A 14,499-nucleotide genomic window follows, 5' to 3' on the forward strand; every position below is an offset into this window, starting at 1 on the left:
GCAAAGCAATGCTCCAAGCTATAATTTTAACCAATCTCTCGACTTGAATTCCAGTTTTTATATTTTTAAAGACATAACTAAGGTCATGTTCTTCATTCAAGTGTTCTTGCCAGATCTCTGCTACACCAGAACTGTACAAGACCATCAAGAACTGATGACTGATTGCATGAACACTTCAATTCTTTGTGGCAGGACTCAGTTTCAACACATCCTCAGAGGCATCGAATGCTACTAAAGCAGTCAGTTGAGTCACACTATCCTATATGAAAAATAGGGATCACAGATTAATACCCCCAAAGTAAGCAAATTTCTAATCTGCCAAGCACTTCTAGAACAACACAATAAAGCCTGCCTACATATTAATTCTTAATTACATGTTTGGAAGCTTTAATAGCAAACCATGGTTCAATCAGCATTTAATAAAGATCAACATTATACAAGACAGCATGCAAAGGAAGTATAAGTGTTAGAATATTTTAGTTACAAATAAACTATATTCTATTTAAAAGTTTATAGAAACTCTATTGCAATATCTCAAAGTTAGAACTTATATACAAAGTTCCAAAAACCTTGAGGGAAAAAACGTTCAGCAATATTATTCTGATATTGGCATATGTGTCACTAGCACAAGATTGTTTTTTACAAACATAAAAGCACCTAAACCTTGTCATTGAAAACTTTCAGGTCCCAAGAAGTGAAAATTCTGAAGAGTGCTATCATCTGCTTAGCTATCTGAAAGGTACTGGCTTTGCTGCACTTTAAAAGTTTAATTATATTTTATTGATCAAACAAACTGAAATAAATCGTAAGAAGAGTACTGCTCTATTTGAGAAGCAGAAGAAAAATACTATCTTTGCAGATAGGCTTTCAAAGAATCGAAAAGTTACTTTAATAATTTATACTTTAAGAGGACTGACAGGATTGAGATCAAAGATTAAAAAAATTATTTGTAAAACATTAGGTCTGACTCTGATTATTGATGTGATAAATTATTGAGTGCCTGTATAAAATCTCTTTATGTTTACACTTAAAACAGAAAAAACCTTGAAGAACTGGTTTTAAACAGTTAAACGGCACGTATTTAGGGCTTGAATTTGTCTTGTTCCCCAACAGAAACATTGGGAGAACACATAATTAGTCTCTATTTGCCCTAATCACAGGTCAGCCAGAACTGCAGAAAGCACTCTTTGCTATCACCTTAAAGTTTAAGAATTTGCTCCTGGTTTTAAATTCCGTGCATGAAATATTGGCCCAAGATGCAACTAGAACCAGACTTCTTAGGTCCAGGCCTCTTCTGCTTTTATAGCTAGCTTCCATACTACAGGATGGAAACAAATCACAAAAGTCCATCCCCCTTGAATCTGTGACATTATTTGTTTAAACTTTTATTTAACCTCATTCAACAGCATCAGATCTAGAATAATGCAACAAAGATGCATCTGGTCATATCTACCTACCTCCCTACTTCATCCTCACAGCACAGTAAGTACTAGGCTGTGCCTTGGATTGCATCTACAATTTTAGGCTCAAGCCTCCTTCCTCTTTTATCCCAACAGAACCACCACAGTTTTACATGCCTCAGTCCCTCTGCAATCTTTCCCATCGGGAAAAGCAAGGTATTCAAAAAACTGCCACTTGAATTTCTGCAGCCTTCCAAACTACACAATTCTTTAATAAATTCCATTCCTCCATTTCAATAGCATAAGGGAAACTGATGATTATAGTTCTGCTGTAGGTGTCAGCAGTGAAACATTTAAAACACCTTAATCTGTGTAAAATTACAGGTAATTAAATACAACATTATCAGTTAAGTAGTCACTGTTCAAGACTTACGCTATACAGGAACTTCTGGAGACTAACAGCTGAAAAAATTGGGGGGAAAGGGGAGAGCAGTTCACCTTCTAAAACTAGACGAGCAATATTCGTATGTCCTAAGACACACCATGTGTGGTGTCCACAGAAATCGGGTCATGAAATCAAGAGAAAGCAATAGCTGCTTTGTCTAACACTATTATATTGGTACTTCTAAACTGAGCAACAGCATTTAACTATCAGGCTGACTAAACACAAAGGGGAAACGACTCTAACACACTATGGGCCCCTGGCACCCTGAGGAGCCATAAATGGCAATTGAACTCACTTGTCCCAACCTAATCAGGTGGGACTTAAGAACAGGGCACATCTCCCATATAGCAGTGTCCTCAGCCTACAAAGTAATCCATCAATACTGCATTCATACTGCTATCAAAGGGAAAACCTAATCTTAAATATTAAGCTAGAGAATGGGGCGTGGAACACAACAAAGGAAAAAACTGAGGAGGTTGTTTGGGTACAAAATACCCTGGGGTTGTGCTGGGGGGGCTACCAGACCCCCAGACAGACTTTAAGTATTAAAAACTGAAGGAAAAACTTGTTAAACAGAGTGATAGTGCAAACAACAAATCACTAGCTCTGATGATTAGGATTAGAGACTCCTAGGGGTACAAAATAACCTAGTGATCCCAGGCGAAAAAAACCAGTATGATAATTTTAGCTGTAATTTTCTGTTTTCAGTCCTTTAAATAAAAGCTTCATTTTAAGTCTTACTAACTAAATGCATAAATAATTTAATAAATGTTGACTTGCTGTACTGTTAAGCCTGTCTGGTGCTAGAAGAGAGGAGGAAGAAAGGAGAAACCAAAAAACTTTAGTTGCTACCTTCACAAAAAAAGCCAATCCAAATGAAGTCGTTTGAGCAGGCACCTCTGAGGAACCTGTAACCTGGAGTGTGTTTAGGGAAGCCACAGGCTAGGGAGCATTCCCTGCCAAACTATCAGTGCCAAGTGCTTTGAGATTTGGTAAATGATTCCCTATAGCAGGTACAAACCAGCACCCCTCTGTGAGGGGCAGATGGCCAAGATATATTCCACAGCTCCAAACCAGCCCTGAACTGGAATGGGAAAGATTTTGTAAACCAGTATCTGATACTGTTCAACACTATACTTCCAGTTCACCTTCATATGTAATAAACAGACTTTGTTACGGAGAACTTTGTTAACTTTTTATCACCCTGTAATTGTTATTTACAAAATAACAGAAGACCCTACATTAATTACTTCAGTAAGCTTGTTTGTAAAAGAACATTCCTCCTCTCATAGGATAAAAATTATCTCATGAGCCGGCTTCTGGATAAAAGTGGACAACTTGAAGACGTGAAGTCTTGAGAACTCAAGACTTGCTGGGTGTAGGATTTGTTCTATACTTCTTCAGAACTACCCACCTTGAGATGATTCCCTAGGAAGCTTTTTGTGAAATTTGAGAAACTAGTGAAACATCAGTTACTTTTAAAAAAATAAATTAATAAATCCCAAACTTACAGATTAAAATCCTCAAAATACATAGCCATTTTCAGTGCAAGACACAGCAGAAAGAAAGATAACCAGGCATACAATTGTAATGTAACCTAAAGGAATAAAAATTCTGAATAAACGCTACACAAATTTTAATACTCTCTTCTCCTTCTGCTCCCTCCAAAGTAAATGGCAACCAAATTATTTTAGCAAAGTAAGATTCAGCTAAGACTCATAAGCTCTGTAGTGTGAATGCACTGGTACAAAACCACTCATAAAGCTTCCTTCAGGTACTATAGTGGATTTAACTTATTCAGTACAAACTATACTATAATAAATAGTTACGTATTTATATAATTGTATAAAAAGTTAAGAAAAGCTATACTGGGTAATACAGTCCAGTGTCCTTTCTCTAACAGCAGTAGTGGGAGATGCTGCTAGAAGACTATTTAAAAAAAAAAAAAAGTGTGCAGTGATAACTATGTGACAATATACAGCCTAGGACCATCTTAAGTTAGAGGATCTTTCTCTCTATTAGGTCAGGATGGAATATTTTTCCCATTAATTTTTCAAGTAATTTTTTGAACCTGCAACATGCTAAAACAAAGAGTTCCACAACTTAACTACTCACCTGGCAAAAAAAATAGCCCTTTTTGCTTGTTTTGAACTTTTGCCTTTTCATTTCATTTGATATCCCTAATTCTTGTAAAGGGAAAACCTGAAAAATACCTCCATTCTCGGGGGTCATATTGGTATAATTATTTTAACTCAACAGAGCCAGAGAAATAGTTGTATCCATGCAAAATCTATCTGTAACCCAGGCCAAGATGTCTGATCCTATTTTCTGTGCTGATTCAAAGCTCTCATGCAAGTCGGTGGGATTTGGGGCAGGACAAAAAAATTCATCAATTAGAAAAAGAATTTCTCAAGAATCCTACTTAACCCTACTTATACGATTAGTGTTTTTTTGATGAAAGTCATGTAAGAATGACCAAAAAAAGCCTTCACTTCTCTAAGAATTCTCAAGCAGGTAAGTAAGTCTGGGAACCCACACATAATTCATACTTTTTGGCAAAAAGAATGAACTAATTTGAGAAGAGGTCTGACCTAAAATGTATATAACCAGACAATCCAGTTTCCAAAATTCTGTCTCTAAGCTAGATAATTAAACAGCTGAAAGGTACCTATTAATCATCCCTAAAGAGTCTTTTTATTATCCTTAGTGGTTTGCCTCTAACAGAACCAAGCTAGTCACCAAACAACATTATGCACAGGTATGTGGAGGCTTGGAAAATGGAAGGAGCTCCCACAAATCATGGAAGCGTGAACACATAAGCAGTGCATCTAGGAGAAGAGAATACTTGGTCTTCAGATGGCAAGGAAGCCTTATAGCTTGATCGGAGAGGACAGAAGGAATGTAAACTCTGAAGGAACGGAAGTGACTTGATTAATCTTTTCCCTATTTTTTTCTGTAACTAAACTGTATATTACCTAATTCCTTTTAGAAGAAATCAAAATCTCAATGTACAAAGGAAACACGTTATCCTTAATTTTGATGTTTAATTCCTTCTCTTTTAATAATTCCTCTTTAAGATTACTTTTGTGTAATTTCATTTGTATATGCTAAAAGAAGGGAGGATGCTGAAGTTATTAAAAGGGAGGCACTGAAGGTCAAAGAATTTTTGAGAACTACATCCAGATCCTACCCTATAATCCCAGTAACCTGTGCTGCAGCAACTGAAGAGTGTGAGGAAAATGTAAAAGACAGAGGAGGGGATAAGAACTGAAATAGATGCAGGTCTCAACAAGTCAAATGAGAATATACAGATTACGGTTATATGATATTTTTTTTAATCTTAGTTTTCTCAAAACATAAATACAATACAACATAATAAGCATGTCCAAAGACATTCAGGAACATTCAAGAATAAACATAGAGCGGCTGTAGAGAACTGGAAAATATGTTCACTATTTTTACGAATAACAGTACATGCCTCAATGCACTTTTGTGTTTGGTTACTCACTACAGAGTCAAATCAAAAGAGATTGTTAGAGGAACCAGATGAGAAAGAACTAATATGGCAATGACACCAATAAGAGTCCTTAAGAAAACAATAGAGAAGTTGTAAGTTGGGGATTTATCCCCTACCTGTTTTCATGCAGGCTAGAAGAATGTGCTTCTTGGGCTAATCCCAAGATCAAAAGATAATAAACCATTACAGGACCTCAGGCTTAAATACAAGAAGTATATGGTTATGACAATGTCAGGTGAGACAGAGATGGAGAAGAACTGTTGTTAAGAATGTCAGAGATGACAAACACACGTGGAGGCACAGAGGCCAGCATCCTGTAACATAGTCCTTGCAGTAACAGAACACACTCTCAATCACATCCACACAAGGATTAAAAGGAGTACCAAGTATAACAATTTGCCTATATGCTTCTGTTCTTTTAAAGCAACTTCTGTAAACAATGCAGACATTTTGGCAATTTTTTTTTTTCTGGAGAAACCTTCTCTCTAACACTATAAAAGTCTTACTGGGGACATGTCTGAACAGGTATCACAGCTGTCCACTACAAGCCTGGTGCCAGGCAGACTAGCTCAACATGAGGCCTCATCTTAAGGAGGCGGGATGCGCATGTCAGCTGGAAAGGATACGCACAAAGAATACAGGAAATTATAAATGATACCAGAAGAGTAGATCGAAGACCATAACCTGAATTTCAAAACGTCAGCACCTTCATCTGTGTATGTCCAAGATTAGAGGAAAAGTTGTCAAGATCAGGACATTGGCCACATTCATTAATAACAAATCTGTGCATCACCACCAAGATCATCCACCACAACAAAGTTTATCCAGATCAGACATGGTCATTTGATTTTGTCAAAACAGCTGTAGTTTACGATAATTCATATTAAAGTCGCACTTCTACATTATTGTGCAAGAACAGATGGTAGTACCTCATCTGGCACAACATCCAGTGTTGCAGCTACTTCCTTGAAAACAAATACCCGTTCGTCACCAGTAGAATATCTTTGTACCAGTTCGACACTTTGCAACATTTGGCTGTGACTTATTTAACACTAGACACTGCAAAACTGGTTAAACCACAGACTAACACTCTCCATATTATAAGCACTGAAAAAATGTATCAAATTGCCAATGAGTTATAGTAGAATCTGGACTTTGTATGCAGTAGACTCAGCAACATGAAGGAGGCTAACAAATGCAATTCAAACTCATTGGAGAAGGAAAGACTAAAGTGAAGTTTATGAGGTTTTTCAATAATTTTAAGAAATGAAAACATTACAACCTTAGTATGAGCAGCAGGATTGCCAAATAAACGTAATGAACAATCATTTCAACATATTTTAGAAAATATTACCTTTTACTTTTTCCCCCTTAAACGATCCTTGAAGATGCTGCTCACTGATCAATGACTTCCTCCTCCACAAAGATGTTCCAACATGTGTTGAGAGTTGGGGACATTAGTACCACCTCTAGAGCATGGAGTTTGCCTACAGGGATAACGTAAGTCAGCTTTATTGCAATATTGAATGGTTCTCTAAGGTTTTCTTTTTATTGTTCTTATTTTACATCCGATATTTATTACCAGCCATCTCTTTATGAGATGGACATTATAAGTGAATCTGGTAGAGAATGCATCTCCACAGAATGATGATCTTAATTTTACTCTCCTTTGCAAAGACCAAGAAATTTAAGTCATTCAATTCCCAGATACAAACTTATTTGGAGGCTGGGCAACGTATTTTGGTAGGCCCTGAAGGCCAGAACTGCCTTCCAGAAATAGCAAGATCTTTTACAGAAGGCTCTTCCACTACATTCATAAAACAGAAGCAAGGTATTATGGTGAAAACAAAACTTGAATTCTCCAAATATTTCTGGGAGCAAACAGTATGGTCATGCTCTCAGTTCAAGTGAGTAAAACCTTTGAAAATGATGCCTGAAGAAACAGCTTCATTTTTGTCATAAATAATCATAGTTTGAACATTATCTACATTTATTTTGAGAAATTACTGCTTGATGAAATAACATCAGTCTGGCACTTAGAGGTGATACTGCTAAAAGCATAACTCAGATTCTGTAGTGTTGCAGAACCAGTAAGATTAATAAAAAGAAAACCTTAGAAATACACAAAAAATATTGAACAGAAGCTGCCCTACCTTTCACAGAAAGGCAGACTCCAAGCTCTCAGGTGGTACTGAAGTTACCATTCCAACACATGTTGGGACATCTTGTAAAACAGGAAGTCTAATCATGGACCTATTAAAGAAAGAACAACAATACGGTTTAACATTCTGATGAAATAATTACTGGTTATGTTTATTTGGCAACACTGCTGCTGATACTAACATTGGAATGTATTCCCACCTTTTTTGAAAAGGAAATAATAAATGCAAATAACATATAATTGTCTTATAATATTGTAAGATTAGTAATCGATTAAGTTGGAATATAAAACCAGATTCTCTATTGAACATGTACAATAAACTCCAATCTCAACATAAGAAACTAAATTATCACAACTACGGACATTGATAAGAAGATTGGGAGCAGTGCACACATTCTAATCTAAATAAAAGTTCTAGCAAATTGCTCGTTTTATACTAATGGAAAAAACCTCCTAACTCTGCACTAAGTTACAGAACTATTCCAGATGTCAGAATGTAGATACATCTCTACACTTGCATACATCTGCAGGTGACATACTGAAGTTTATAGGAACTAGAGAAAGTCAGCGTATTTGGCATGCACAATAACTTGCAATCTGGATTATACGATACCTATCATGACTTCTTTTTCCTGAGAAAAAGCAACTAGAATCACAGAAAACACCACTCTAGGTACAGTTCAAGTGGACTAAGTATGTCATTAGGACAACACACGACTTCAAAATGCTATGCTTAAGAACAAGTACATTTTAGACCTATCTCCAAACACAATCAAGAGTTATGTCCACAGGTATTTAAGGAGGTCATCCTGACAGAAAGATGCTGGTGGAAAAACTGATACTAAAAGGAATATTTCGGTTTGAAGTCAAATCAACTCATGGATAAAAAGTTAAAAGTCAACAATGAAAACAACTAAGTTACATCAACAAAAAGTGCAGTGAAAACAAAAAATTTATGTTCACAGGCAATCCGATAGCTCAGAATTTCAGAACCCACAACTGTAATCTAAGCAACTATAAAAACCCTCTAAAGTAAACCAACCAGAGAAATAAGTATACTTTTATGTTAGAACTGCTCTGTATATGAAAGAGCAATCATCAATAGGACAGTTTCATCTCATTCAAACATGAATACAACTGTTGACAAACAAACAGATGAAATGAGGATGACAGAGTGACTCTCTTATTAAACTAGGAACAAATGCTTTAAATAGAGGCTCTGAAATCTACTGGCCTGGTTCCATGAAGGATATCCCAACCAGTTTTTAGATGGTTTAGCAATATAAAATGCCCTCTACAGTATTCAAATTATTTATTTAAAATATATACATATGCATACAACTGGGATGCCACTGCGTTGTATAAATCTGGGATTGTGTAAATCTGGGATGCCACTGTGATGCCACATAGTAGATTCAATACACTCCAGAATACAGAAAACACAGATAAGCTATTTCCTTATGTTTTAACATGCATTTTTTATCGCAGACATGCAATTCAAGTGTGACTGAACAAAGAAAGAATCAAGGTAGAACAGTGATCAATATTTCATCAGACAGAATTAAAAAACCTATTACATGTAAAATAACAAAAAGGTAAATCTATAAATTATGTTGAGCCTAACCCTACAACTGTTACATTGACAGAGACAGTAGCTTAATTCTATCAAGCCAAGCTTCTCTGAAGCTGTTTTAAGGAAGACTGTAGGCCTTTTAACTACTGGACTAGGAGAATTTGGATTCATCAGCACATTTTCAAGCTTCATAATAATTGGCCTGCACCAGTATATGTGTTCTAGCCTAAAAATCTATTTGGACGAAGCAAGAGAATGCAGTACTAATTTTTTGATAGGAAATGTTGCAGGTATATGCTATGTTGTCAATGTAAGAGACTTTTTCCAAAGAAAATTTATAACAATGCTAGATAACAGACATAAATACAGTGCGTTTCATAAACTCATGCTATAGAAAAATTGATTTCGTAATGCAGATGTAAAAATAATTCTGAATGAATGTGAAAAAAATATCATCAATGATTCTCCAATACATTTTTATCATACATATTTAAATAAAAATAATTTGAAAATACAAGATGGACAGTTAAAATGTATTCAATATGCCAAACCAGTCCCACATTTCTTAAAATATCACATTTGTAATTATTCTATTCAGTCAGTGCTCTGTAACAATAAAAAATGAAGTCGAAAAATTGGGTGAAGAACATTGAAAGTGAAGAGAAAGAGAGAAAGAAACAATCCAAGTCAAAGAATACAGTATGCCAAACTTATACTTCATTATTATTGCATTAAGACAGTTAATTTATGGTTAAGATTCTCCACAAGTTGTGACATTCCAGGGATAGTCAAGTAAAAGCAAAAATGGCATCATCTGGTTGTAGAAGAAATCAGTTAGAATTAAAACAAAAGCTGTGGGAATTAATAAGCTGCTGCAGATTCTAAGCTTGTGAGGATATCATGCTCTGTTGACCACAAAATATAAAGCAAAGATTTTTGGAACCGTTAGTGGAGGTTCTAGAGACCACCAACTCTCAGTCAAAAGACTTCTCAGGAAAGTACACAACATATCTTTTCCCATGGATTTAGTTATCAGGCAATATGAAAAGGATCACCTTTTATCCCACCCTTCACCATGTCCTGCTACCTTTCACTAATATTAAATATAAAACACAGCGCAGCCTAATTCTTATCTGCTCTCAGAAACAATGCTGTAATAAGGTAATTCCTGAGTCACAGAGTTTCTTGTGTAACCATCACAAGATGGTTACAAACCAGAGAAAATTGTTATGCTTAAAACAACTTGCTAAGTCATAGATTTATTCACTAAAGCGTTGCCCCTTTTGGTAAACAGTAGAAACTCAGAATGTCAAAAACAAGCTTCTAAAACCTAACTAATACAGCATTCTTACCCACCAAGAAATAGCTTATGAATAAATAAAAGTGAAACAATTACAAATTATTAAGGTTATTTTTCTCTTTTCTTTCCCATAAAACCACATGAAAAAGCTAGGATTTTTCAGCATCATTTATTTGTGAGGGTCTAATTGGCTTATCTTGCCCTTTAAAGAAATACTACCCATTTTAGTAATAAAGTTAAAGACCTAGAAAGTTTTAAGAGTTTGTATGCACATCAGCATGCACATGCATGAAGAACATCAACCTCTTACATCTCAACTTCCCAAAAGGAGAAACAAAAGCCTTACAACTCTTTGCATGTGTTTCATTGTGCTGTGCTGTCATGTAGAAAGATCAGGGTTTAAAATTTTATGATCCTGAACGGAATAGCAAAAGAAACACATTATCTGCTAAGAAATACCCACTCTTCATTTTGCATCAAAGAAGAATTTGTAACAGTCACAGCCCTGTCTTCCTACATGAACAAACAGTAATGATTACCAGCCAAAGATGACTAGATACAAAATTGGATAAGGAAGCATGTGGGAAGTAGATAAATATCTTTGCATGAATTACCTTTCAGTTACTTCTTCCATTTAAAAGGATCAATAATAATACTAGTCATTTAGATTTAAAATAAACTTTGGATGATAACACTGCCAAGTTACAGTAGAGATAAGAACGTACAATATATTTCACTGTAACTTTGAGGCATTTGGCTGGTGGTTACTGCCAAAGACTGAATAGCATCTGCTCTCACTTTAGCAGTTTATATTCTGACTCTGGTGAATGGAAGCACAATCTCTGAAACAGCCTTTGGGGAACACTACTGAGTTGCTCGACAGAGCTCTTGCTCAGAAAAAGAGAGAAGAAGATTAATATTACAGAAAACTTGAAAGATCTAGCTTCTGAGAAAGGAGAGAATAGCAGTTTCCTAATACTGTACATACCACAAATCTCTCTTTTACTAAAACATTAAAAACGTGCCCTAAAACTAAAGCGATCATTAAATATGAATAGATTTAAAGGTAGGAAATAAGGTCTGTTTAAGTCATATTCAGGTAAAAGTAAGAAGAAACAATCTATTTTATCTCATTTGTCAACAGCCATAACGGAAACAGAAGAATGAGGACTCACATAACATACTTTCTTTTTCCTAATGTGCTTGAGAAGGTCACAGCCTCCTTTGCTTAGTCCTGGTGTGTCTAGGCACAGCAACATATGGTAAGACTGAGTTTTGTCGTGAACTTACAATGTCGTTATTTTAAGTGCCCAGTAGCACAAACTACTAAATTTGTGTGTGGTCCTATGCAAACAACAAATCTGGCCACACACAGTGAAAACCAAGCTTCTAAAACTTCAAAATCAGCTGAAGGAATTCTCTCCTCAAGAGCCATAGATCCCAGATAGTAGCCACTAGTGAACCCCACAGCCACTTTCAAAACTATAAAAGGCTTCATGTAAAGCCAAAATAAAGCTCTAAAAGTGGCTGCAGGAGATCACTAGGAGTGGCCGCTCTTCTGGATTCACTGCTTTTGAGAAGTAAATCCCTGCAGCTGCTTTTAAAAGCTTTGAAAGTTTCATTTCAATTATCAAAGCCAATAAAGCTTCAAAAACAGCCATAGGGATTTGTTCCTCAGAGGAGCAAACCCCAAAAGGCAGTGATGAATAGTGTGATGGGTTCTGTGGCTCTGAAAGTATGTACAGATTCCTGTAAGTCCTGCACTTGTAATTACAGCTTCATGTTGTGCAGCAATTGTTACACCCAGACAGTTCATTAAGGCTTATATGGCGAATTCATTACTGATTTCCCATTCTTTTTAACAGTTTTATGTCTGTTTCCCTTCTGTTTTCTTACACCTGTATAAACTATTATGTGAGCATCCCTCACAACAGATTCTCAAACAAATTTCATTAAAAGCTTGCTGGCTTCCTATCTCAGGTGGTGGTAAGCCATCTCACAAAGTGTTGCACATATGCTTTCCCAGACTGCATCACATAATGCCATCCATCACATCATCGCAACATGATAGCTATAGCATGCAAAATATTTCATTTCTCTGAATGAGAACTTAAAAGGGCACTAATTAAAATACAAGAGTGAAGCTTGACAACAAGTCCATGAAGAACTTTGCCTGCAACTGCAATATAAAAAGGCTTCCATTAATTCCATGAACATAAACACAAACAACATTTCAGAAGTAACTGCATGACTTAAAAACCTAACTGTACCGATTTGTAACAAGATTTTGGTCTTATCTTTAAAATTATGAGAACTAGATCCCTAAAAATTTTACAAATTTAACTAGTGATGTAAGCACAGTTCTAAAAGAAATACATGATTTATGCCCCTAAACAATCTGAGCTTAGTATCTTAAGACCCTGATAGCTCTGAAACTATTACTAAAATTATGTTGACAGAGATACATTTAGGTACGAGAGCATATATAGTGTATTAATGAAGTATGTCATACACAATACATTCTGAGCATACATACTAACCATAAAACATTACTAATTTTGAATAGGTTTTTTTTTCTACTAAAGTTTTCAACTTCTATTTTCAAATGGCAGAATAAATAAATATACTTTTTTGCCAGGATAAATAAATACAACTTTTTTAAAAAATGCTGTAAGAAAATCACTATGAACTTAAATAGATGCAGGTGTTAAGAACTGAATAACTGGTTTGTAAGGGGAAAGAAAATCTTGACAGATAACTTCAACATTCTGTTAAATGTTATTCACAGGTGTCCTCTGTGACCTGTACTACTTACTTTACCTCTCTGTTTCAATCTTCTCATGTGTAAAACATGAAGGAGGATTGTGAGAAATAATTCATGTTTGCAAAGAGCTTTGAGATCCTTGGATATAAAAAACATGGGGAAAGCATAAAGTATAAAAGTACCAGTATACTATTTTTTTCCCAACTTGAGATAACTAAGTTATTTTTATCACAAAAACCTTGAAAGTTTAGTAATACAGGATTATGTAATAAAACGCTTAAAAAACAGTCTTAAGTGCTAAGCATATTCTGTTACTCAGAAGCGCATAACTTCAAAGGAAACACTGTCAAAAGGAAAGGACATGTTTCTCACCCATTTCAAGTATGCGTTTATGTAGAGGTATAGCAGCAAGAAAGGGTTCATCTTTACAGGACTGTATCTGGGTTCCAACCAAGTCAGAGTTGGTAGCCATAATTCGGGCACTTTCTTCATTAAGATTAACGCCAGCCATAGAGGCAACATCATTGATGTCATCATCATCTCTATAATGAAAAAAAACCCAAATAAAAATAATTCTGCATGTGATATATTCTTTTTGTATATTACCTGCTTCTCCAAAAGTAATCATCATGCAACGTGCCTGGTGGCTGGGCCAACCTGAGGCACAACCGCTAGGGTCTCCATTTTCATAGAATATATTCTAGATTCAGAAATAACTAAATATTTCTCTGATCACATTAGGAAAACTTTAGAAGCAGGACAATTTGTCTGTAACAGAAGGTGTGACAGAGGTGTCTCTTCTTCATCTGAGAGTCAGTGATATCAATGAAACCAGGATGGTCAGGAAACTAAAGGCAGTGATCACCACTAAAGACAGAGCATTTGGCTATTCTCTTTATGCTGAAAACTAGGCGTAAAATGATAAAATAAATAAAAACCCCACAGACATTACAAGCAAAAACATGAGTTTGGAATCCTGAAATGTTTCACAAGTTCCTATCAAAATGGGCACCAAAGCATTTTCAGCAATAGTCAAGAAAGATTCTTTGACCATGATGAGTTCATAGGTAAGTTTGGGTTCCAAGGGTGGTTTGAATATGCACTGATATTTTTCTCTGGCAACACACAAAAATCAGTTGAACATGTCAACTAGTTTTAGAAAAATGAGCTGCATTTGAGAAGATGATAGCAGCACTTCCCAGGCCACTGTTTGCCCTGCAATACCCTTCCTAACAGCTTGAGGAAGTACTGACTAACAAATTAGAGCTTCCATACCTGTAATCGCCCAAGCATCTTTTACCTCCTACCTCTATGAGGTATGACTCATAACTGTGGAAAC

At 35.7% G+C, this 14,499-nt stretch overlaps 1 protein-coding gene across 2 annotated transcripts in view; it reads right to left on the bottom strand.

Moving 5' to 3' along the window:
* Positions 1-14,499, bottom strand: part of LOC140656696 (transcription initiation factor TFIID subunit 4-like) — a 150,344-nt gene that overhangs the window by 89,563 nt on the left and 46,282 nt on the right. For both annotated transcript variants that reach the window (XM_072872722.1, XM_072872721.1), the window contains exon 10: positions 13,533-13,702. In XM_072872722.1, coding sequence (XP_072728823.1) covers positions 13,533-13,702 — 170 coding nt within the window. The remainder of the gene's footprint in view (positions 1-13,532; positions 13,703-14,499) is intronic.

The sequence above is a fragment of the Ciconia boyciana genome, chromosome 9, assembly GCF_034638445.1.
Source record: "Ciconia boyciana chromosome 9, ASM3463844v1, whole genome shotgun sequence".
Taxonomy (NCBI): domain Eukaryota; kingdom Metazoa; phylum Chordata; class Aves; order Ciconiiformes; family Ciconiidae; genus Ciconia; species Ciconia boyciana.